This window comes from Vanacampus margaritifer, chromosome 18 (genome assembly GCF_051991255.1).
Source record: "Vanacampus margaritifer isolate UIUO_Vmar chromosome 18, RoL_Vmar_1.0, whole genome shotgun sequence".
NCBI lineage: Eukaryota > Metazoa > Chordata > Actinopteri > Syngnathiformes > Syngnathidae > Vanacampus > Vanacampus margaritifer.
This window is the reverse complement of record NC_135449.1, coordinates 3,202,198-3,228,200: the sequence shown is the minus strand read 5'-3', so window position 1 is coordinate 3,228,200 and position 26,003 is coordinate 3,202,198. Positions and strand designations below refer to the sequence as shown.

At 42.1% G+C, this 26,003-nt stretch overlaps 1 protein-coding gene across 1 annotated transcript in view; it reads left to right on the top strand.

Annotated features, from left to right (window-relative positions):
- The window catches only part of LOC144038465 (SH3 and multiple ankyrin repeat domains protein 1-like), a 45,282-nt gene extending 23,798 nt beyond the window's left edge, over positions 1-21,484 (top strand). The window contains exons 11-27 of the mRNA XM_077550999.1: positions 213-279; positions 364-539; positions 1,546-1,676; positions 2,790-2,929; positions 3,131-3,244; positions 3,943-4,021; positions 11,589-11,671; positions 11,756-11,880; positions 12,881-13,016; positions 13,182-13,262; positions 13,716-13,742; positions 13,849-13,905; positions 14,000-14,121; positions 14,568-14,676; positions 15,464-18,497; positions 19,195-20,091; positions 20,291-21,484. Coding sequence (XP_077407125.1) covers positions 213-279; positions 364-539; positions 1,546-1,676; positions 2,790-2,929; positions 3,131-3,244; positions 3,943-4,021; positions 11,589-11,671; positions 11,756-11,880; positions 12,881-13,016; positions 13,182-13,262; positions 13,716-13,742; positions 13,849-13,905; positions 14,000-14,121; positions 14,568-14,676; positions 15,464-18,497; positions 19,195-20,091; positions 20,291-20,330 — 5,418 coding nt within the window. The 3' untranslated portion in view covers positions 20,331-21,484. The remainder of the gene's footprint in view (positions 1-212; positions 280-363; positions 540-1,545; positions 1,677-2,789; positions 2,930-3,130; positions 3,245-3,942; positions 4,022-11,588; positions 11,672-11,755; positions 11,881-12,880; positions 13,017-13,181; positions 13,263-13,715; positions 13,743-13,848; positions 13,906-13,999; positions 14,122-14,567; positions 14,677-15,463; positions 18,498-19,194; positions 20,092-20,290) is intronic.
- The last annotated feature ends 4,519 nt before the right edge of the window (positions 21,485-26,003 follow it).

Genomic DNA, 26,003 nt, shown 5'->3' with positions numbered 1-26,003 from the left:
TAGATTAAAAAAATAAATGTCAAAATAAATATATAAATACAATTAAATATCAATAAATAAATCACTTTTAGTTATTTATTTAGTAATTTATTTATTTTTAGTTTTGGGCAGTTTTGGTCCTCCATAGGGCCTCAACTTTTGAGGTGCCACTGGATTTGTTATTTAACTTTACAGCTCTGTAATGAAGTGTCCACATTGTTTTCGGTTTACAGCTGGCTGTAATGTCTGGTCACTTTGAACTCGGGGAAATCATCAAAAACCACAAAGATTCAGACATTGGTGAGTTTTCAACTTTTTCTTCTTCTTCACCTTTCATTCGTCTCTTGTTTCATTCTCTCACATGCTTCCCTTTATTCATTTTAGTTCCCTTTTTGGAGTCACCCAAATACGTCCCCAAGCGAAAAGAAAGCGCCCATACACTGCCTCTTCCCTCACTCCAGTCCCACCCTCTACTGCGAGCTAACAGCGACAGCACCATGACACACTCCAATCCTGCGGTTATTCCCAACAAGGCCGCAACCACCCCCAACCCAGCTCAGGTATGTCAAGTTGTACTTCTATGAGCAGATTAATGACAGTTTAATTCATTTGGATAAGGAAAATTGATTTGATAGGAAAAAAATCTTTGTAATTACCTAATATGGCGCAAGATGGCGGCAAACCATTTTTGCCTATTAGACATGGCTATGGCCTGACTAAACGAGGCTGCTACTCTGATGTAGCTCCATCGAGGCACCAAGATGCCACCAAATGGTTCCAAAGCTTTATTTTTTATTAAGGGTGTCAGGCGATGAAAAATTCTAATCGTAATTAATCGCATGACTCCAAAAGTTAACTCACGATTAATCGCAAATTTTATATCTGTTCTAAATGTACAATAAAGTATAATTTCTAAGTTGTCATACTCTTGCTAACATACAAGTGGAAACTAAACTAATAGAAATATGGCGGCATTTTTTTAGTCATTGATACAGTAATTTCATAATAATTAAAAGTTCAATTTTTTTTTAAAATACTGTACTGTAAAAAAAACGAGTGTGATATTGATTTGTGTTGCGGTCATTTTTCTGCCACTAGATGGCATAATTGCATTTGTAAGACGCTGGTGACAGCTCAGTGCATTTTTCTTTATATTAATAGCTATCTAACCTTCAATATAAGTGACACATTTCTAAAATTGTGAAATACAACATGACCCCAGTCTCCACAAATATATGCATTATTATTCAATTTATTACTGGTCATTTTTGACGTGGACGTGTCTGCTGCGTTGTGACTGGAATTCCCCCAGTACAGGCTTTCCATGTAAAGGGCCTTTAAATTAACTAAAAAAGAATACACAAATTTTGACACCCCTAATTTTTCTATTCGATATGTCCGTGGCCTGACTACAAAATGGCACAAATAACAGCTAGCTTTAGCTTCTGTTTAAAAATGAGCAAATAGGCAAATTTGCAAACACCTACACGCTCCTGATTTACAATCCTTGTAAAAGCCCGACTCCAAACACCCAAGTCAAGGTACCCCTGTACCGTGCATCTGCAGGGCCAGCGCAGGGCCTCCGTTGGCTTGCGAAGCACGAGCAGCCCCAGGAATCGCACCCGCTCACCATCACGAGGAAGGGGAGGCCAGAGTGACACCGAGGAGAGGCACCGGCAGCCACGAGGCAGGCAGGGGTAAGGAGCCCGTGGAGACGGACGGCTTCTCGAGCTAATCAGGTCCTTCTGCTTCCTTTTATAAACTGTGCTGAGCTTTGGTTGTCCCACTTACATTTTCCGACTAATTATAACCCTGAGAATGTCACATTGTCGCATTTAGCGTGATTGATGGACGTTCCGTAATGATTATTAAGTAAATTATTATTATTATTACGTATTATTACACCGTTCAAATTTTGGAGGTCGCAGGTTCGAATCCCACCTTCTGTACATTGCGAATATATCCATGGCCATTATGCTAGGTGATATACATGTATACCAACTGATTACCATATCAAGAAATGCATTATAATTTCACTGAACTGATTAAAATGCATGCTAGCTTTCAGCATCAGGTGACACTTTTCAAAAATAAATACGCCATTAGCCATGATTTCAAATAAGTCATGTTAGCTCTATGATTAGAGCAATTGCCTGCCACCACGGAGTACCTGGGTTGAAACTCCGCTTGGAACACATTTGAGTATTTCAATTTACTTCATAAGCACATGCATTCAAATTTTAGCATTCAGGTTCATGCATTCAAATTTTAGCATTCAGGTTTTCAGCATTCCAACGCAATTTCTACAGAAATTGCACTTTGTCTAGTTTCATTAAATCTTCAAACTGTGCATAATTTTACAATGGTTTCAAACTTTTCTTAATCTAATATAGTTAGACTATACCCCCCCCCCCCCCCCCCCCAAAAAAAAAAAAAAAAGAGGACACTTGCCCCGGCCTTGAAATTGTGGTACCAGTTGCAGTTACACAGTGTACTTCACTTCCTCTTAGTCCCGCAATGCCAACCGGACATTTTTATGAATTTATAAAAACCCCGGACGCCCGAACAGGACGTAGGAAACAGGTCTGTCCTCGCAGTGTGTCCTCCCAAATAAGGGCATTTGGTCACCCTAATATAGTAGCCTAAAATGCATTAAGTAGAGTGCAATTTTATTAAATTTTACTCGCAACACATTTTAATTGCGTGACACCATTTCAAACTCACTATATCTGACTTTTTTTCAAAAATTCTCCATGTCCAATTTGACGCTCTTGTCGATTGTCATCGTTTTGACCTCTGTCCACAACAAGGGTGACCCCTGCAGGAGGCGCGGGAGGTCAAATGAAGCGAATGTACAGCGCGGTGCCAGGGCGAGTGTACGTTGCCACCCGGGCGCACTCTGCTAGCGGAGAGAGACAGCTGTCCCTCAACAAAGGGGACAAAGTTAAAGGTGAGATGAGCTCACATTTAAAACGTGCAAGAGAGGAATTTAGTAGGATTTTTGTACAAAGAGCCCAAACTGAAACAAACTCAGATATCTGACCATATAGGTCTTTTAGTAAGATTTCCGTCTACATTTGTTGTCTTAATCTTAAACAACATCAATGAGTCTATCGTCACATACTTAAATGTCTACTTTTTCCCCCGGCAGTGTTAAGTGTGGGCGAGGGAGGATACTGGGAAGGAACGGTGAAGGGTCGCACTGGGTGGTTCCCCTCAGACTGTGTGGAGGAAGTGGCGCCTCTCAACAAGGACAATCGACCGGGTAAGATGGACAAACTGAAAGACGCTACTAGGCACAGTAGCTGCCTGGCAACGAAATATTATTGTTTTATGAGGAGGAGGGTGGGGGGGGGGGTCTGATAATTTATCCGAGAGGCACAGGCACTGCAAAAGCACAGCAGGGGGGGGGACTGCAAGTGACAGCTTTTTTAGCAACTGACAAAAGTACAAAGTGGAAAGTAGGCCTTAACATGATTAACATTACAAAGGTGAGTAATTGATGCTCTTCGGTCCTGATTTTCTTTTCTTTTTTAATTGCCAATGTCAAGTTTAAACTAAGTAATGTTTACAACAACCTATGAAGATAAGTGCTATAGAAAACGGATGAATGGAAATATTTTTGAATGGAAGTTTAATCATTTGTCATTCTGATCAGTGAATTCCGCCACCTTCGCCAGATACTACATCACATTTGTCACAGGCCCGCAAGTACCATATGCGAAATAATTGCACAACGCTTAAATTCTATAGGTTGCTAATATAGGTTATATGGTCCCTCTGGGTGGAATTATCCTTGAAGTCGCTGTAATGATGGCCACATGTTACAGTAACATCTACAAGGCCCTGCGCATTTCCCAAAGCCACACCCGAGTGCGAATATATCCGATTGTGCGCCAAAAGACACACACCGATGGATTCAAATGTCCTCATGTGTGTTGCCCCGCATGTTTTGCCTTGCAGAGACGCGGAGCGGGAAAGCCAAGAGGAAGCTTTTCCGTAACGTGACGGTCGGCGCTTACGACGGCACCGACGGTCCCAGGTAACGCTGAAGAGCTTGAATAGCCGAATGCTAAGATTGAATGCGTGTGCTTATAAAGTCAATTGAAAGATAAATGATATGAAAATTACACAATTTTACAAATGAATAAAAACTGCAATCTGTCTAAGGTGAGATATAATCATTTCAGAGAAATTATAATCCATTTCCTGATCTGATAGTCAGTTGCATTCGAACCATCTAATGTACTTAAAATGTGGTCCAAGCGGGGTTTGAACCCAGGTTCTCCGTGGTGGGAGGCAATTGCTCTAAGCACTTGACTTGTTCACATTCATGGCTGTATTTATTTTGAAAAGTGTCATCTGATGCTGCACATTTAATAATTTCCGAGAAATTATAATCCATTTCCTGATCTGATAGTCAGTTGGTATCGAACCATCGAATATGCTAAAATGTGGTCCAGGCGGGGTTTGAACCCAGGTTCTCCGCCATGGATATATTTGCAATATACAGTCGGAGGTGGGATTCAAACCTGCAACCTCCTGGTTACTGTACAATGCATTTTACTGCGCCGCCGAGCAGTTCAATGTCAGTCCCATTGAAAATGAAAAGTTGATATTTAACGTTAAAATGTGCAAATACTAAGTAATGTGGAATCAGATGGTATATACCCCAGGAGGTGTGAATTTTTTCGAGCAAATTTGAACGGTGTAAATCGGAAGTATCACGTGGGAGTTGTTTCACGGCAAAAAAGTGTGGAGATTAAAAATCACAATATATGTGGGAATGCTTCAGCATTATTATTTTTGGGCTTAAATGTTCATAGCCGGCTAAATAAAAAGGAACCCAAACAACTCAATTGAATGAGGCCACAGTTCACGCCCAGATGTATGACCCCAGTTCCTGGCCTCGCTCAACATGGCCGTGCGCGCATCCATGCGCGACGACTACATTACGTTACGGTAATTCGCTCGTTTATTCCTTTTGCGTGATTTTATTATACCGCGGTGCCTTGAAATGCAATTTTGAGAAGCACCGATTTAAAAGGTTGGTGTTCTTAGCCTGTGCCATGTAACGACCTTGACGTGATTGTCAGTGTGGATTGTGCGGAACATGGCGTCCGTGGACGTGGGAAGCAAGTGATCTGTCAGCAGCGAGGAAGGAAACGCAGTGTGTTTGAGCAAGCCCACTTGTTCCACCCGCTGTGCTGTTATGTCTGCCCTTGTGCTACATCCCAAATCGGTGCAGTCTCTCTATTGTTTTCTTTCTTTCTTTTTTTTGGGGGAGGGGGGCTGTTGTTGAGGTGAACGCAGTCGTGTCATTTTTTTTTTTTAACATAAGGCATGTACATGTTTTGCTTGGTAGTGGGTTTGTGTGCGAATATGTCTTTGTGAGTAAATACATCATGTTGCTGATGATGAGTCATGAACAGGCTGAGCGTTGGTTGCGTCCCTGGGCTAGCGAAGGGGAGCTTACCCTGAGCTTTTACAGCCGCTTGCACACTGGGACTGACATGGCCCGTTTCCTGTCATTTTCAGTTTTTATTAGGGCTGAACAATGATTCACATTCTACTGTAATCGCAAAGGCTGCAATTTGAAGGAAGAAAAATTCTGGATTAATTTTGGTTAGTGGGTAGGCCTTTATTTATATATATATATATATATATATATATATATATATATATATATATATATATATATATATATATATATGTATTCGCTTGCATTATTCTGATTTATGACTTAATGCAACACTTGTTTAGTAACTCAAGAACTCTTAATTGAAATTATTTTTTCCATATTTTTTATATTATATATATATATATATATATATTTTTTTTTTAATCATTAAATTTTCTTCCATATTAAGTCATGGTTTGTTAGCCTTCATTTTAGCATAAGTTTAACCTATAAGAACAAAAAATTTACCAAAACTTTTTAAAAATGCATGGGAAGAGGACCTTAATAAAATAGCCTCATATTAAATCACAATACTGAAGGGGGGAAAAAAATCTCTATTACAGTATATATATATTTTTTTATTATTCAGTTCAGCCCTAATTTGTATTATTTTTTTTTTTCAATTTAAATGTGTCTGCAGTGTTGTGTTGTATTTGTATAATTGTACCGTAGCGGTGCTTCATTGGGAACAAAGTGATCCGGTACATGCTTTCTCTCTTTGGGAGAATGTCAAATATGATTCCGCATAGCAACTAGGAGAAATGTTTGTGATGAAAAGCTCCCATGCTAAAGTTGGCAGGTGTGTGTGTGTGTGTGTGTGTGTCAGTGTGTAAGTCTAGGGTGGGAATCAGCTGTTAGCCAATCTGTGATTCACCAGCGATGGAGCGCGTACATTTGCACATCCTCTCTTGTTATCGTCACCCATCCCCCTCGATCCCTTGCTATCACACACGCGCGGATTCGTATATAAATCTCAGGTTGTCAAACTCCATTGTCTCAAGTGTGTGCGGTTATTGAAAGCACTTTTGAGCATTGTTTCCACATCCTGCTCGTGAGTATTGCTCGCGCACTAGTATGCTTATTGTTTTTACTTGTGAGACAATTCAGAGCACTAGTAGAACAACTAGCGCACAGTAGTTGCCATGTCTTCCTTTGGACATCCTCCACCGTACGCCATTTTGACTCATGACTAACATTGAGTCATGAGTGCTCTAGTTGAAATCTGAAAATGACTGTACTACTAGTGATGCCTTGTAGAACTTAATGATGACGAAAGTTGTGCACAATTTTGCTACACTAGTGTCATGTAGTCTTTTTAGTTTGGCAAAGTTCTCTGCTCGTTGCTAGTAGTGTCTTGCAAATAGCGTACTAGTACATGTAACATTAGCTGGATATCAGATAGATAGATAGATACTTTATGTTGTCATCTAGTGCACAGTTTTGCCCCACTTACATGTTAAGTAAAGAAATTTCATACAGTGTTGGAAAAAACATTACTATAGATATTCCGCCACTGTATCCTAGTCCTTCTACCAATGCGCCCTAGTCCTCATATTCTGAAATGTAATACAGTAGTGGAAGTCAGTCATAGAAAAACATACCTCAAGACACAGTCATTCTAGTAGCAGAGGCGGCAAATCCAAGTCCACAAAGTAAAAACCCTGCCACAGTTTGGCTTTAGCCCCAGGTGCTAGCTAGCTAGCTCCCATGGTGCTCGTTTACTTGCTAGGGAGCTAGCTAGCATCAGGGGCTAAAGCCAAACTATGGCAGGGTTTTTCTTTCAGGCTAGTTAGCTGGCTCCCATACTGCTCGTTTACCTGCTAGGGAGTTAGCTAGCTAGCTAGCTAGGAACAGGGGCTAAAGCCAAACTATGGCAGGGTTTTTACTTTCAGATGGTAGATAGCTAGCACCGTAGCTAGCTCCCATTGTGCTTGTTTTCCTGCTAGGGAGCTAGCTAGCTTGCTAGCATCGGGGCTAAAGCCAATTTGTGGCAGAGGTTTTACTTTCCGGACCTGGATTTTCCACCTCTGCCTAGTAGTGAGCATAAAAGTTGTACAGCTGTGGGAAATTTTCACTAGTAAGACATAGTTCTACTAGTGTGCAGAAACGTTATACAAAAGTGTAAAAAAAAAAAAAAAAAGACTATCATTAGACGTGTGCAGAAATATCATACCGGTGTCAGTGGTTGATTAAAAAAAAAAAAAAAAGTCACTAGAAAGACATTGTCATTCTTTTCATGTGCAAGAGCATACTAGTACCTGGACATTTCAGCACCCTAGTAAGATGTCATGAAAGCTCTCTCTCTCTCTCTCTCTCTCTCTCTCTCTCTCTCTCTCTCTCTCTCTCTCTCTCTCTCCCCCTCTCCTCCGGTTGCCTGAGCTCCCGTCGGATGGCGGGAGGGAGGGAGGAGTGCAACGCGCAAGGGAGGGCGGGGAGGAGGAGGAAGAGGGTGAGTTGGTAGGGGGGGGGGTGACATGGCAATGGGGGGATGCGGTGAGAGAGATCGCTCTCTCTCCCTCTCTCCTCGGCGGCCGTCACTGGGCCTCAGAAACAGGAGCGTGTGGTTCATTTACAGGTAGCGGCTGTTTCCTCCTTCATTGGCTGGCTATGGATGTGAGGAGAGGACAATGGAGAGAGGGGAGAGGTAGACCACGCTACTGATAGGCCGTGTTCTTTTTTCTTTTCTTTTCTTTTTTTTTTTTTTTTTAAACACCGAATTCATGTGCGCGCGCGTATGTGTGTCATCTTTCCGTTTGTGTCGGAGCGGCTATAGATGGCAGACGCTGCAGCATGCTTATTTGCGTGTCTCCGAACTATGTGATCGTGCGTGTGAAGGGAACACAGACAATGTGGGTGTATTGCGTTCTCTTTGACTCATTATTTCCTTCTCATTCATAGGGGACCCCGGCTATTTATACCTGTCTCTTTAAAGACCCATTGTATAATTGATGATGTGTGTTACTGTGCAAAAGGATTACATTCGGCATGCATTCCCATATGTGTGTTAATGTGCATGCGCCTTTGCATTAAGGCGGTTGTGTTGCAGCACATCTGATTCACCTACACTGAATATTTCATACATCTCCATCCGTCACGGAAATCCATCAAATGCATCACTTGTGGTGTGTGTGGCTATTGTCATTCCATACTCAGCACAGTTGGACAGTTAAAAAAAAAAACAACAACATGATTCCAGAGACCACTCTAGAGCGTTTGTGCTTTTCAATGCTCCAATTAGCCAGGAGTGGCGGAAGTCGGCGCAAGAGTGAGCAAACGTCTCAGTCGGAGACACCTGGACGGCCGACGTCACCGGGCCGTGTTTCCCCCCCCCCCCCCTCCTCATTCAAAGTGGATGCGCGAAGAGCCCGATGTATCGGTCCGCCCACTCCATGTTACTTTGATCTTCAGAGAGGGAACGGCATGATGGAGGACAGGGTGGGAGAAAAAGGAATGAGGTGTGAGGAGCAGATGGCTGGAAGGCGGCGAAGCGTTGGCGAAGAGCGTGCAAGGGGATGGACCTCAGTCAGGGAAAGTAGCGAGCGGCTTCAGTTTGGTGGTCATTGTGTGGATCTTCTCTTATCGTTGGGGCTCATCGGAAAGCATTTTTGCATTTTGGGATATTGCTTGGACGAGGACAACGGTTGACTTTTGGGTTGACATCCTGTAGTAAACCCTTCATAGAACTTTAGAGATGTGAAGACAAATAGCACAATCTTAAAATCAACTCTGTTGTGTGCTCCCTCTTACATGTTCCAGTTGATGTGTGAGCGGCAGCATTTCGAACCATCTGAGAATATTCAAACGAGAGCTGGCTGACTCCAAAGTGCTTCTATGCCATTTAACCAAGGCAGAACAATTTAGAAAAACAGGGTCATTGTGGAATGAATGATGATTTTAGCCTCCTTCTAATAGTGTAATTTGTCTGTGTGAAGGGCAAGGTTATTTTAGAAACTAACAAAAAAACTAAAATTCCAAAAACAATTCAGTTAACGAAATAAAATAAAAACGAAAATGCTTTTTTAAAAAACTAACTGAGACTACATTTTATTTTTACAAAACTAACTATAATTATGGCGAAAATGTCAATCATTTTAGTCTTTAGCAATTAATTTAATACATGAGCCTTTGGGGATGACTTTAAATGTGATTTCAAGCATATTTATTCCAATATTAACCAAAATAAAGACGTTTGAAAGTGTGTCACACTGAAGTGATGTTTTCATTTTACGATAAGGGGTTAAATACTGTGCACATTAAAAAAACTAAACTAATATTAATAAAAATAAATAAAAAGCTTATACTGAAACTTAACTAAAACTAAACAAAATCTAAGCATAAAAAAAACTCAGTTGAAAACATATTACATGAGGTTAATTGCTTTGGAGGTACAGTATGTTGAATAACATCACCATGAATTCACATTATTTTTAACTTAAAGGGGAAGTCAACTCCAAACTTGTTTTTATTTTTATTTTATTTTTTACGATAATATGCTCTATGCAGTCCCACTGGTCTAAATATTGAATTAAGCAGCAAAATCCAGCCATTTTTTATCCATCTCAGGTGGTGGCCATTTTGCCACTTAACTCATTCACTGCCAATGACTGCTATAGATGTCAAAAATTCATTTGAACTATTTCTATTAATTTATCATTTTTTCCCCACTTTTGTCAACTAGTTTATGAAAACCTAGAATTTTTTTTATTGTACATTTAAAACAGATATAACATTTGTGATTAATCGTGAGTTAACTACTGAAGTCATGCGATCAATTACGATTACAAATTGTAATCGCCTGACGCCCCTAATTTTTAATATTTTTTTCTTTTGTTTTTTTCAAATCGCGTCTGATTTATAAATTTTTAATATTAATTAATCGCTTGACTTCAATAGCTAACTCACGATTAATCACAAATGTTATATCTGTTCTAAATGTACAATTAAAAAAATTCTAGGTTTTCATATTCTTGTTAACAAAAGTGGGGAAAAAATGTTAAACTAATAGAAATAGTTCAAATGAATTTTTGACGTTTATAGCCGTCAATGGCAGTTAATGATTTAATGTCAACTCAAGATGACATCAATGTTGCTCAGGTCTCAGGTAACAACCAATCACAGCGCAGCTTCAGAAAACAGGTGAGCTCTGATTGGTCGTTTTTGCCCGAGACCCGAGCAACTGTGATGTCATCTTCAGCCGACAGCAAGTGGCAAAATGGCCGCCCCTGAGATGGATAAAATACGCAGAATGTTGCTGCATAACTCATATTCCACAAATGTAATATTAATGGCTTACTTCCACTTTAAGAGACCAAATATGCTTCCACAAGAGATTAGACATCAACCATTTACTGTTTTCAAACCATTTGTGTTAAATAAGACTCTATTCACTTGATGTTGTCAATGAAATAAAACAACATTCAGAAAACTGTGAAGCTGAAGGTCAAACTATTTTTTTTTTTAAATCCTACATACAGTGCTGAAAACGTTTAGGCTTGAAGTCCGAGACATGCTTATAGACTCATGAAGAAGCTTGCTGGTCCACAGATGCCCAAACTCCAATAAAAATAATACAATATATGACTATAAGGTTGCATCAAGGTGACCTCCCTTCCCAGTCTTACTGTAGCCTTAGAGCATGAAGAGTTGTTTGTGGAGGACGATTAGAGGCCTGTCCAAGCTCCACTTGTACATAATCCAAAGTGTCATGTATGTCTGACTGGTCGTGGTTCTGTGCAGTCGCTGCGTTCGCATCCTTGCAAAAAGCTGCCAGAGGCTGTGAAAGCTAATGCGGCCATTTAGGTGCATTTGTAAGTCAGCGCGAGCACTCCACTGTATTTGCACGTTTATTTTCTTTTTCTTTTTTTTCTATCGTGTTTAGCTCAAGTCAACTGAGGCTGGATTAGTATGGAACGACATCTCGTAGTGCTTTCCTCCCGTGGCGTCACTCACTCTCATTGTGCACCACTGCTGTTTATTTTTGCCACCGACCTTTCTTTTGCTGCAGCGTGGTTTCATAATGTGATACGGTTAAACTGTTTTTGTTTTGTTTTTGAGTTGTTGTTTTTTTTTACCAGCAAATTGACAAAATTACTTTCCGCTCGCAACAGAAGTCGAATGACTCCACTGTGTCATTTCCTTCTTCTTACAGTGACTACATCATTAAGGAGAAGACAGCACTCCTACAGAAGAAAGACAATGAGGGATTTGGTTTCGTCCTTAGGGGAGCCAAAGGTGAGGACAACCCCCCCCCACACACACACACATAATTTCATCTCTCTCCATTCTTACTCATCTTTTCTGCTTAATCCTTTCCAGCTCAGACTCCCATAGAGGAATTCACTCCGACGCCAGCGTTCCCTGCGCTGCAGTACCTGGAATCTGTCGATGAGGGGGGAGTGGCGTGGAGGGCCGGCCTAAGGATGGGGGATTTCCTCATCGAGGTGCGCACAACTTGGAATTTGTCATTTTTATCAGCCCGCGTGAGCAATACGTGGACACGCTCTAAAGAAAAAAAACGAAGGTGCTTTAGAAATTAAGTTGCACCCCTGGTTCCATTTATCATCATTGTGGTTCTTTCGGTGTTCTCATGATTCTTAGATGTGCCGTGTCTGTAACACCTCTGCCAAAAAAAAAAAAAAAACTGGATGGAATACATAAAGCTCAAGCCATTATTTTATATCATAATAATTTACACTATCCACCACTATTATATGATTATTGAGGGAAAAAACTAATACAGTTTGACATGTAAACAGCAACAGAACGGATTGTTTAATGCTATCACCAATTTCAGGCCAATCTGAGTTGAAGTCCGTTCAATTTCTCACACATAACAGATGGTTCTGTATACATTAATTATGATGGGTGAGAAACAGTACCCAAACAAACGGGGTTTAACTGCATACAAGCCAAAGAACTGCATTGGGTACAATGTTAAACCTCTATTTTTTAGAGTGTGCAGATACGTTAGTATGGTAGAAGTACGGATTCAACTTATATATTAAAGTAAAAGTAAAAAAAGGACAGGCGGGAAAAAAAATGTACTAAAAGTTTTGATAACACAGTGGGGACAAATAATTCACACAAATAGTCTCCCTTTTATTAACTTACACAGTGATCATACTGAGAATAATAAATTTTTTTTGACATTTCGCGTTGCATGTTGTTCCAAGCTAGCTAACGTTGGCTAAACTTTTATGCTATCTAAACATAGCTTTGCTAGCATTGTCCTAAAAATGCTCAATTAGATCAAAATGTGCTTTACTTGTATCTGTTTTTTCAGACTAGACAGATTTTTTTTTATAGATTTTTTTCAATGTCCGAAGCTTTAGATTTGTGCGCTGGCAGAAGACACAACATTTGTTCTAAATCGACTTAAGTAACATTTGTATTACATTACTTGTCGTCAGTTGAAATGAGCCCAAATGTTTGTCTTTTCAGGTGAATGGCCAGAATGTGGTGAAGGTTGGACACCGGCAGGTTGTCAACATGATCCGACAGGGTGGTAACAGTCTAATGGTGAAAGTTGTCATGGTTGCCCGAAACCCCGAGCTGGAGGATACCGCTCGAAAGAAAGGTTAGCGCCATATTTCCCGTTGCGTGTTGACGATGTGACGATAACGCAGATTGCGCGTTGACGTCAGCGCATAAGCAAATGCGGTTGCTAGTGATGACTCAATGTGTGTACTGTACAAGAAAAGTAAACATCAAGCCTGCAATTTGGCTGGCTTCCCTATTGCAGCCCCGCAGCAGACCAAAAGGCTGACTCCCCCCGCCATCGCCCTGCGCTCCAAGTCAATGACATCAGAGCTGGAGGACATGGGTAAGGTGAACATAACAAGAAACAGATTTTCTGGGACGATCGAAAAATCATTTGAGATGCGAGTGTTTTGAGTTACAAGCATGCTTACCGGATGACTTTAACTCACATTTTAAGTCATTTTGTTACATTTTCGCAGCAATTAAGTTCTTGTATTTACGTGTGAAGAAGAAAGTAGGCGAGATGTTCGTTTGTTGTCAGCAGTTACCAAATCTCTCTCTCTTTTTTTTTTTCTCTCTTCTCAACCAAATGTGCGGCTCCCAAGTGGACAAAGGTGGGAGAATCACAAAATGCCGCGCTCTCATTGTCATTCCCGTCCCCATCACCATCCCTCCTCTGCATTCACGCCATCTTGTGTCCGAGTATGTATTCCATCCCTTCATCTGCCATATGAACCGAATGACGTGGCGCTTGTATTCGCATCTAATTTATATTTCCCAATTATGCATGCTCCAGCTGCCTCGCCATGGAAAAAGAAAGCAGGTGAACATCAGGCTTTATCGTTGACTCGATCAACCCCTAGGCCTTAATTAAGAGCTGTTTGATGCTAGCTTTTCCTCTCTTTTTTTTTTTTTTTCCCTCCACACAGACTACGATTCCTCTCAGGGTCCTGATAAGAAGAGGACAGTATATCAGATGGCACTGAGTAAGAAACACTCTTTGGTCATGGAGTGTTTTTGACACCTTTGGGGATCCTCATTTTCATGTTTCTTTCCTTTTTTTTTTCTTTTTTTTTTAAGATAAACTGGATGAAATCTTGGCTGCTGCCCAACACACGATAACATCAGACAACCAAGGCCAGAGAGGTCACGGAGGCAAGAGGGACCGGAGCAAGAGTATCGTTCCAAACGTCTCCAACGAGGTATTTTCTGCCTCTTCTCTTATAATGCTAAAATTTGGCATCCCGGGCGATTTCTTTTGGACGTACGCCCATTTCTTAGACGTGTCAGCTGTGGACTACATTCTCACCCTTGCAGAGAGAGTTTCTGCTTTGCTTTGGGCAATAGCACAGTTTTAATCACGCGGCCTTTCTTTGTGTTCTAGCTGTGGGGATGCTCTGCTGCCCTCACAGTACTTGAAAATTATTGACAATGAGCCTCCCACATGTTTGCTTAAGTCTGAGTCAGGTTGTGTCCATTCATCTACTCTGTTGCTTGGTGCACCACCAGTAACCTGGGTGAATGTTTTTGATATTTTAATGTATTAAAATGAGCTGATCACACATTGTCTTCATAAATGTTTGGCCTTCCAGCTTTCTATTTTGTTCAAATGTTCTTTTCTTCTTTTATTTATGTATGAATCCTGAAGCCAACGTACGAGCTGCAATCCGCAGCAAATCCCAGACCTGGTTTCAACTACAACCAAGCCCACTTTCAACCAGCCCAGCATGCAGTCATGATGCGGCAGAAATCCATTGGTAAGACAAAATGTCAAGGCAAGATTCTTTTTTTTTTGGTGTGAAGTCCTTGTCAAGTAAAAACAAATGTCTTGTAACTTTGATGCCCCACAGAGATGAGATATTGATTTGATTTATTTTGTTTTTTTTTTTTGTTCCAAAAATGCAACTGATATGCAATTTATTTAGGGACAAGTAAAAAGAATAATTGTACTGAATGGTCAATTAAAGAATCAGGGCAGTTGTTAACAACCTTGCCAAATTGCCATTTATATAAAATAAGGTTTTGAAATAGTGAAACCGTCAAGCCAGTGCAAAGCCCCTGGTCCAGACGGTTGTCACATCTAACTTCTTTTTTTTAACTCCTTCCTTGCTCTCCCATCTTTCTCTTTATTTGCATTATGTGCCGTTCTCTGCGTGAGGCGCTCTCAAGCGGCCATGTCAGCAGAAGGGAGATGCACTATATTTTCGGGTGTAGGCCTGCTCACTGCACGTCACAATTAACCACTGATACAAAACCACTCAAGTACTGATATATTTGGGGGTGGGGGGGCAACTCATGCCAGACTCCAAAGTACCTCATGCCGCACTGTTTTTAGCCATGCTAAAAAAATCTGGAGAACTAAAATGGTGAAAAACAGTTAAACACTTTATCTACTCAATTCACTACTACATAGTTCTCAGTCTCTGCAAGTTTTCAGCCATAACCTTCAAACCTGTATAATAAATTTAGAAACAAATCTCTGAATTCACTTTTCAGGCTCTTCAATTCTATTTTGTTTGTAACTGCTTATGTTGTGATACTAAGGTATAACTGAAGAGGAGAGGCAGTACCTTCATCCACCGGCGATGAAATTGGCTCGTAGCTTGTCAGTGCCAGGACCAGAAGAGATCCCCCCGCCTCCAAATACATCAGCACCTGAGCCACCATTATCTGCCGGCCCTCATCCTGGGAGGGGGCCTGCCATGCCCATACCGCCTGTATCTCAATCCCACTTCCAGCTCCAATCCCAACCAGGCCATCCGAATCAGCCAGGCTGGGAAAGAGGAGGTGGGATGAACCAGCAGGTTATGGTCTCCACTCTCCGCAGACAATCGGAAGGACTGTGCGCCAGGGAGCAAGAGGCACCCAGGCGTGGTGGTGGCAAGATGGGGGGCTTACGAAGGGGCTACAGTAGCGCTACGCCACCAACAAGCGCTAAACCTAAAACGCAACAAAACGTGCCACATCATTCACATGTAGCTGCAAGGGAGCAAAGTGGCGCGACCGGCAAGGGAGGAGCCCGGAGGGGAGGTCGGGGCGCTCTGACTAAACAGTCTAAAGTTGAGGATGGTCTGCGACAGCATCGTGGAAAAAGTGGTGCCGCCAAAGAGAAGACGTCCATCCCCATCCCCACCATCATCATCAAAGCGCCCTCCACCAGCAGCAGCGGTCGAAGCAGCCAAGGTAGCAGCATGGAGGCCGAAGTCCCGCAGGATGCAGAGGACCAAACCTCTGCTCAACCATCTCTGGAAAGCCCCAACTCCACTTTACCATCACCTCTCACCTCGACACCACCTCAGGCCCTCACATCCACCCCCTTGCCTCAATCCACTGCCGCTCCTCCCGTTTCTTTGAAACAAAACTTGGAGAACGTTGACTACTCGTCGACATTCGCTACCACTATTGGAGGTGTAGGCGCACGTAGGGAGAGGGAACGTTTCCGTGACATGAGAAGAAAAAGTGCTTCTTTCTTCCTCTCGTCTGAGGAGGACATCCAAGGGGAGGCGGGAGGGGGCATTGGTGAGGGCGGGGAAGCACTAAATGCGAGAATTCAGCCATTACAGGGCTCACAAATGGAAGTACCAACTCCTCGACTGCGACCCTCCAAGTCCATCGATGAGGGCATGTTTTCTGGAGACAATTATGTCCACTATTCCAGCAGCATGCCGCCAGCCTTTGGCCTGCCTGAGTATTCTTCTCCTGTCCTCAGTCAGGATGGACAACCCAAGTCAGCGCCGTCAACGTATGGCTCCCAGCCAGCGACGACTTTCATCCACCCACTGACTGGAAAAGTTCTAGATCCCTCATCTCCTCTTGGACTCGCACTCGCCGCGAGGGAAAGGGCCCTCAAGGATGACCGCAGGACTCGCCGAGAGGAAAGACACTTTGGTCGACAGCTGTCCACAGTGGGAACGTTTACCACCCCCACCCAGACACCAACACCCTCTCTTTTTGCAACCCCGTCGCAATCGACCTACACGTCACCCGTTTCCCTTCACTTGACCTCGCCCACTACCACCACCTCGCCCGCATCTCAAAGTCGGCCTCAGTCGCCAAGGATCTTACGAATGGGAGGAGGAGGGGAGAAGATGGAGCGGGACAAGGACACTGGGCATAGAGAAGGCCTGAGAGTTCGTTTCTCAGAGGACAGAAACAGCCAGTATTCAAGCCACTATTACCCTCAAAACCCCAAGGAGAGAGAAAAAGAGGCCCATGATAGCAGGCCTGTTCCACCGGTACAGCCTCCGCCACCCCTGTCTCAGCCCGCCTCCCGCAGGCCGTCCTTCCTGCAGATGGAAAGCACTCCTAACACCAGCTACATCCCTCAGTACACCGTGCCTACAGCACCTGATGCGGCGGCAGAGACTAAAGCGGAAAATCTGGGAATGATGGTTCTGCCTCCGCCGGCTCCCTCAATAGACATCGATGAGGAGTTTGTCTTTGCAGACCCTTTGCCGCCCCCGTTACAGTTTGCCAATGGCAAGAATGAAAGAGTGAAGGACTACCACCAGCACTACCAACGATCCGCCGCTCCACCGCCGCCTCCTCTACCGTCTCCTAAGACCCCAAGCGTTCCTCAAACCTCCTCACAGGGCGGCGACTCCGCCACCTCAAGCCTCACCTCCTACGACAGCGAGGTGGCTACCCTGACGCAGTCCGCTCTCTCGCCATCTTTACCGTCGCCTGCTCTGCCTGCCGCGAACCTACACAGACCCCAACCCATGTCCCTTTCTCACTCGTATTACAGCGGCTCCAACGATCCACAGGTGGGGCGTGACGCCACAGCTCACGACAGAGGCATGGCCGCCCTCACCACGACCATGTCGTACGCCACCACGACCATGACGGCCAGCGCGGCCGCCACAACCACCACTGCGGGCCGAGCTGCGAACCATATTTACCACTCTGCCAATGTCCCCAAGGGTGGAGAATGGCAGGATGCAGTGGTGGATTCTGGGATTGAAGAGCTGGACAGTCACAGCAGCAGTGACCATCATCTCGAAATGTTGGGATTGACGGGTCAGAGAGGAGATGGAGCGTGCGGCGAGGGGCGCAAAGGGGGCCCACTGCAGGATCCTTCTTTAGCCTACTCCGGTGGGCATACGTTTGAGGTACACAACACCAAAATGGTAAACCCTCCGTTTCCAAAGATGACACATTATAAGGAGGGAGCGGGTAAGATCCTGCCCGTTGCGCTACGAAGGCAAAACAGCACCAACCCTGCTCCGTTACAACTGCATAGACAAAACATCCCCGACAATATCAGGATAGACGGAGCCCCACATGATGACAGGAAATTTTTGCACAATAGACCTAAAATGGAGGATGATTTTAACGCTACATTGGCAGCCTGCTTGGACCGGCCGATTGACGCTCGGTCAGCAGGTTGGGGTGAGATCGGGGAACACGAGCAGCTCCAGAGAGCCGGCTTGGCTTTGGACGCACGCAGGCTTCACTCGCCTCTCTCGGGTGTGAAGGCCAGCATCATCAATGAGCTCAGCTCCAAACTTCACCAGATGAGTGGCATGAGGAGCATGGACGACTGGAGTCAAACCCCAAAATCACCCACCATGCACAGGTAAGTTATTTTTAACTCATTCTAACCCAAAAACGTATCAATACGTTTTTTAATACTTTACTTGCCAAAACATATTTATGATGTCTTTTATGTTTTCCTTATGCTCGAGCATACAGAAGACTTTGATGCAGCTTCTGACATGAAGAGGTTGCTTAAAGCAATGGTAGTTATTACAAAAAATGGCCAGCAGGTGGCAGCAGAGTTTAAGAGATCAGCCAGGGCCATGTTGCAAAAAAGCGCTTTTTGCCAGTGTTTTCAACAGGTTTGTGAATAATGACGAAACTTAGCTATATTCTAATTGCTGCAAAAGTGGAAACAGATACAAATATACTTAGAGATTCTAATCTTTCTTTTGGTAGGTTCCATGTTTTTATAGCAATAGAACACAATATTTTGTGGACCTTGCAAAATCGGTCAAAATCCAGTAAAACAGCCGGGAGTGAAGGGGGTTGCTTGAGTGAAAATGGCTGGGAGTGAATGAGTTAATAATAGAATTTTATTCTGTACAAAAAAACAAAAATAAACAGCTAATACCTAACCTTACTCAGTCACTTACTGTACAGTAGTTGTAAAATTCTTCTTTTTTTTATGTCTGCATTAGTTGCCAAAGTTACCAGCAGCTCTCAAAGTGGCACTCACGGACCTTTTGGTTATGAGTCACTGGTTTATACTTGACGTTTCATTTGTGTCTTTTTAGGTATTCGGCAGATTTCACCGACGCATTTCACAGCCCTCCTACCAGCCGCTCCACCTCCCCCTTGCCCCCATCCTCACCTCAACACCATCAAATACCCCCCCCCAATCTGTCGGCCACCCCCTCCATATCCCCTTCCTCGCAGGTACCGGGACAACGCAACTGGACCCGTTCGACCTCTCCGCAGATTCCCACCTCCCCGGTTCACTCGCACCCTCCCCACTCGCCGACCTACTGCCCGTACCCGACGTCGCCCAAGCACCGATCCAAGATGCGCCGGCAGACCTTCGATTTCCAGTGCAGTCCCACTAAAGAGATGCGATCTGCCGTTTCTCGACGCCGCGCCCCCAGTCCTCTGATCTACAGCAGCGAACAGCCCAACCCCACCCCTCCGAGACCGTCCTCCCTGCCCATCCTTCCCAGTACGCCAGTCTACAGCAACCCCTTTGAATTCCCAGGACCTCTCACCCCTCCTTCTCCCGGCCTCCCTCTGGGCGACCCCTACTCGGCCTCAACACCGCCACTTTTCTCCCCGTCTGGCGCGCCGAGCCCAAACTCGTTGCTGGTCTCCCACTCCCTCTCCCCCACACATTATCTCTCCGGCGCCTCCTCCCCGTTGCACTTGCCCCCGAGCCCGTCCTGCCTCAGCTTCCCCCACCTCACCCCTCCCCCGCCGACCAAACCTTTCGCTCTCAAGCCGCTGCCCTACTGGACCAAGTACGACGTGGCCGACTGGTTAGCTTACCTGAACCTGGGCGAACACATAGAGCGGTTTATCGATAATGAAATCGATGGATCTCATTTGCCTTCGCTTACCAAGGATGACTTCTTGGACCTGGGGGTAATACGCGTGGGGCATCGAATGAACATCGAGAGAGCGCTGAAGAAACTCACTGACAGGTGAGGGGAGACATAAACGCAGCAGGGTCATAGATCAGAAAGGAAGGAGAGCCTCCTTCCGGAAAAGCAGAGTCCCCACTTTTCTTTATCACATGCATACAATTTGTAATTTGATGCTACCCTTCCGCAATTACAAATGACTTGTATCGGCCCACTTAAGTTCCCCTTCTCCGTTGATTTGCCCTCCTTCTCTCCCCAGGCCTTTGCATGTCACTACTTCCCCCAGAGACACAGATTGAGAGTGATGGGGTGATTGAAAGATGACAAAAAAAAAAATGTGTGAGAAACACATGAATTGGCAAAGGAACATTAACAGGAGATGTGGAAGAGGAGAACAGTGGACTTTGACACACTTTGGCAGGCTGGTTGTGGTTGTGTCTGATTTGATTCCTGGTTCAAAAATACGGTGCTGAAATGAAGTATACAGTGAACCCCTGTTTATCGCAGCAGGTACGTTTCACTTCACACCCCACCTACGATTTCCTCAGACCATATAAAGAACTTTTGTTTAACATTTAAACATGGTTTTACATTAAAAAAATAAATAAAAGGGAATTAAACATCACAATTTTAGCACAACAAAAGTCTGCTAGCTTAATGCTAACATAAAATGCGAAATGCTATCAATGGGCCAACCGAAATTAGCAAGGACGTTGTGGTAATTATAAACCGCTACTTAAACATACAGGGAGAAGTATCACATTAAATCAAGCATACCGCAATATTTACAGGCATACAGTTGTATGAAAACAAAAGCAGTATTCCCTATAGGAAATAATGTAAATCTGAATAATCTGCTCCACACCCCCCAAATTATGAACCCAAAAAATGTATTTCATAGAGAGTAAGTGTAGTTTACATACACAATACAATGTGGAATCAATATAAATGACTAGTGAAGTGGATAAATGAACATCCATTTCAAGTTCTTTCTCGAATTCTATCCTATTTCTCGCCTTCATCAAATGTCTGGCACCCCGAATTCGTGTACAAAGAGTTGAACAGACATCCGCAATGCAAGGCTTTATTAAGAACTCAAGGCAATAACAAGCCTCCGGTCTGCTCGGCAATACTCGGATAAGTTGGACCGACATTGACTTAACATCCTATAAAAAAAATGAAGGCCTTCAAAATAAAAGCACACCAGTTTTAATAGCAGGTTTTCCACACTTTCTTTGGCACTCAAACTATTTTGTGCTAAATAAGCCGTCACACCCAAAAAAAAAGAAAGGTGAAAAAGTGTTATTATTATATGCTTTTATTTTGAAGATCTGACTTTTGACAGGATGTGTTATGTTGATGTCGTCAGAGTGGTTGCTGAGCAGACCAGGAGGTTTAACATGTAACCCTTTTACACAAGTTCCAATAATTGTTACATTCATTTTGGGGGGGGGGGGGGGGAGAAAACCACGCAGATGTACGAAAACAGGCAAAACATTTTCACCCCAAAAATAATAAAAATCGAAAACTAGGGTAAACGAAAATTGTATATTCTTAGTTTTCTCTACTTTCTCTGGCTGTTAATTCAGCTGCATCTCTTCTAAGTAGAGCTCAGCGCTGCCAGGGATGTTGTGGCACAATGTGGTACTACACCCCAAAGTACACAACTCTCAATTCGGACTTGCCTATGTTGTAAACAACCAAAAATAAGAACGATTGCTTAAAAATCAGCGATACGGCGGGGGTTCACTGTATCACTTAACGCTAACAATATTAACAGGGAGGAGAACACACACACACACACACACACACACACACACACGTAAGGACAGATGGATCGTCACACCATCTGCTGTGAATGCTGAGTAAACGCGAGTCTGACTTTATAAAGATGCTTAAAGGGTAAACACCACTAAAATGTTGCCGGAAACACAAGGACCTCATCGTGACATCACTTTGTTGCGTCACAAGGCCAAAGTCAGAGGACAACAGAGGATTATTTTTAGATGATACAGAAAGTCGTTATAATATAGAATATAATAGTATTTGTTTTTATCTACTTGCCAATTCCCCCCCAAAAATTATTTCCAATAATAAGCTTTGTTTGTGTGTTACTTGCAAGCACTAAATATATATTATGTGTTTAACAGGATTCACTATTAGACATTATATTAGGTTTGTACTAGCAGCAAAGTCATTTCAAATCACTGACTTTTGAGTAATAATGCTTAGAGGATACACTTGTGGAAGACACTTTCATATTTATTTAGTAGCAAGGAATTTTCAGTGGCAAAAGGTTGTCAAGTAACGAGAATGAAGTTGCGATGTTGCGAGGGGAGAAAAAAAAGTTGGAACGTTAATAGGAAAAACGTCCGATTTTTGACGCGTGCGCGTGAAAATTCCCACAAGAACGTAAACGCAACAGGCGGAGACCAGCAGCCATATTTGGAATGGCTAATGTCATTCATGTTCACAATAGTGCGACTTTTGTCTATATTGTCATTAGTTTGCTTTTCTCTCATGTTTTCATTTATTTTCTTGTAATATTTCATTTCAGTGTTTTTTCCAGTGATAATTTGACCTTATCTCTTAAAATTGTGACCCCCACCCCCCCCCCATCCCCCTCAATTTTATGGCAGTATTCTCTAAATCTGTATTATATTAAGTAATATAGCGAGGAAAAACATTTGATATATAGATAGTACAAACAGTATTGGTAGTATTTTTTTACAGTGTGGCCCTAATACTCCATAAACACTATTCGTGATTCAGTTATTTAAATTTTCCGTTTATTTATTTATTTATTTATTATTATTTTTTTATGAGTGCCATAGCAGAAGTCAAGGAGGAATAGATTTCACGCGCCACATTGTGTAACGATGTTGAGCGCGCGCTCTTTCACTGTAGGTGCCATGATCACACAAAAGGGCTTTTTTACTGCTTCACCTCCCGAACCTTCGGCCTCTTTTCAGTCGCTACGTCTGCTTCTGTTTGATTGCCTTGTTCAACATGTTTTGGGTTTTGCTGTTGCTGCTATTTGTCGACAATCCTGTTTCACGCAGTCCGGCCTAACTTCGCTCAAAAAGTCATCCGAGAAGCGTGTGAAATGATGTGTGTCAGTGGTTCTCACACTGGCGACCACTTTTTTTTTTATCCCAACAAAATACATCTTTGTTTTTGAAAAAAATTTGACTTTAAACTTTTTTTTCTGGAGATAGAGCACTATGTTTTTGTTTTTTTGGTTTTTTTTCAGGGTCAATTATTGGAAATCAAGGAGGCTGATATTTCATTTCTATTTTTTTTTTCAATAGAAGGGAAAATATTGTCGTGGAAATTTGCAACTTAAAAAAAATATCTTACACAGTAGATATATTTGCTTAAAATTGTTTAGTTTTTTGGGAGAGAAAAAAAAGGACTTAATACTTGAAAGAATCCAACTTTATTCTCATACGTAGGGCTGTGGTAATGAATCAAAATTCAATTACAATTTCAAGTATTACACTCTACAATGACAAAATCAGCATAATTGTGATAAAAAGATTATTAATACTAAAAAAGATTATTAATACTAATTTTGGAGTCGTTTCAATTGATATATTTGCACCTTTTTCAAATTTTAAAATAACTGATTTAATACATTTTGTTTCATCCAAAATGAACTTGCATAGTTACAGCGTTTCAAAGAATTTTATTTGTCTTAATATTTTTTATTAGGTTTTTTTTTACGTTTAAACATTTTCTTGCTTTTTAGAAAAAAGAAAGAAGAAAAAGATCGTTCTACTGCACAGTCCAACATCAAGTTTTTGCCAACATAAATAAATATATATTATTAGAAATTCTGTATGGTCCAAAAGGAACTCGCATATTTATAGTGTTTCTATTTTTTTAATTGGTCTTAATATTTTTAAATGTGTAGACATGATCTTGTTTTGTGCCAAAAAATAAATAATCATTTGAATAATCGTGATTTCAATTATTGCCAAAATAACCGTGTTCATTATTTTTTTCATAATCAAGCAGCCCTACACATACGATTATGACTTTTTATCCTCCCCAAAAAATTCATTGTTTCTGTAAAGATTTCGTCTTAAAAAAAAAAAAAATATATATATATATATATATATTTATTATTATTATTATAATTAATATATTTTTAGTCTCATAACATATTTTTGTTTTTCACAAAAAAATTATTCATTGATAGAATTTTATATTACTACAACCTCCCTCCCCCCAAAATAGGCATTTTTTTGGAATATGAAATTCTGTTTAATAATAAATAGGATCTCCTCCAAATGTCTCTCCCGGACCCCAAAAGTTTGAGGACCGCTGACATACATTACAATGCTCGCCCTAAAATTTCAAGTCATTTTAACAATTTCGAAGAATCTCTGTCTTCCGAATAGCGTCGCCGCGTGTGGTTTTGTTTGGACATTTGTGTCAATGCTTTCTATTCTACTGCTCGCCCCGCCCTCCCGCCCTCCCGTGATGACCTTAGTGAAGCTGACACATGTTATTGGACGCATATTCTCGCCATGTGAGTAACAAAAACATGACTCACGTATTTCTTTCACGCCGACTCGCCTCAGTGCTACCGCGCGGCGGACGTGAAAAAACACTCGAGCTGTAGTGTAGAAGCACTACATATACCACAACACAATTTATAAAAATATTTTAGTTCTAGTGAAATGTATAATGAATATGACCACATCAAGTATGAGTGTACGTATGCAGAGTTTAACAAAGTATATATGAATATAAAGCTACGTTTTAAACGCGATAGAAGTACAACTGTGTTGAAATAAATACTGAAATGATCACGTCTTTATTCTGCTCATTGTTCTTTGTAACGTCTCTGCTTTTTAATTACAATCCTATTTAAAGGGCCCCGGGGTTTGGTTTGACTCATTTGGCAGCACCAAAGACAGACAAATGTTTTCAAGTCCAGGATTATTTTCCCATCGGGCCTCCCCGCCTAATAGCAGCAAAAAAGGATGACGCTCGCTGCGAGGGATTAAACCAAATGGCTTAATTCAAAGCAAGAAGTGGCCGCAGTCATGCAGCAAACCAAAAAAAAAGACGCCCGTGAGCTATTCATAAGCGCTTGGAAGAGGATAAATGTTTTTTTTTTTTTTTTTAAGTTTTCCCAAGCACGGTGGTCAGGCTCACACTGACTGTACAACATTGTGAGTTTATGTGAAGTCTGGCAGAATAAATTCCCAATGTTAACTCTTTGACTGCCAAAAACGTTAAATAACGTTTCGTAAAATCCTATGGAGGAGTGCCAAAGACGTTAAAAGACGTTTTTTTTTCAAAACAGGTGAAACTAACCATTTTCTATTGTTGATTACTCAAAAACGGAATAAGGTAGAAACAAACTTTTTTTTCTGATGGAAGATGAGAGTCCAATCTTGTTTTGGCAGTATGTGTGTTTCCATAGTCCAAACACATAATTTTCTATGGACCTTGAAAGATCAGTCAAAATGCTTAAAATCGGCTGGCACCCACGGCATCCCTTTTCTGAAAACGTCTGGCAGTCAAAGAGTTAAGATGAGTTAGTCTTGGGAAAAACACTTCCTTTACTACAGGATGTATTGAGAAAAAACACTTTTTTTTTATTGTACCGCCACCACCTGTGATCTCTTGTTTTCCGAACTCAGTCTTGCACTAATATTCCGCTATTTATCCAAAAGAACCCATGTGGGGGGGGGGGGGGGTTGTGACCTCTGTAGTATCTGGTCTGTGTATCGCCATGTGTTTCTGTTTAATACGAGGTGTGTCAGAAAAGTCCCAGGACTGGTGTCACAAAAGCTATTCAGTGGTTGCCTTCTTCAAAAAAAAAAGAGGCCTCAAGCTGTTTATTGCCACTCCCAGTTGACATTTACTGAAACAACCACACAGGCCAAAAATAACCAGATTATGGGTCAAAAATGGACCAATGCTCTACTTGATCGATTTGACCCAACTTTGAG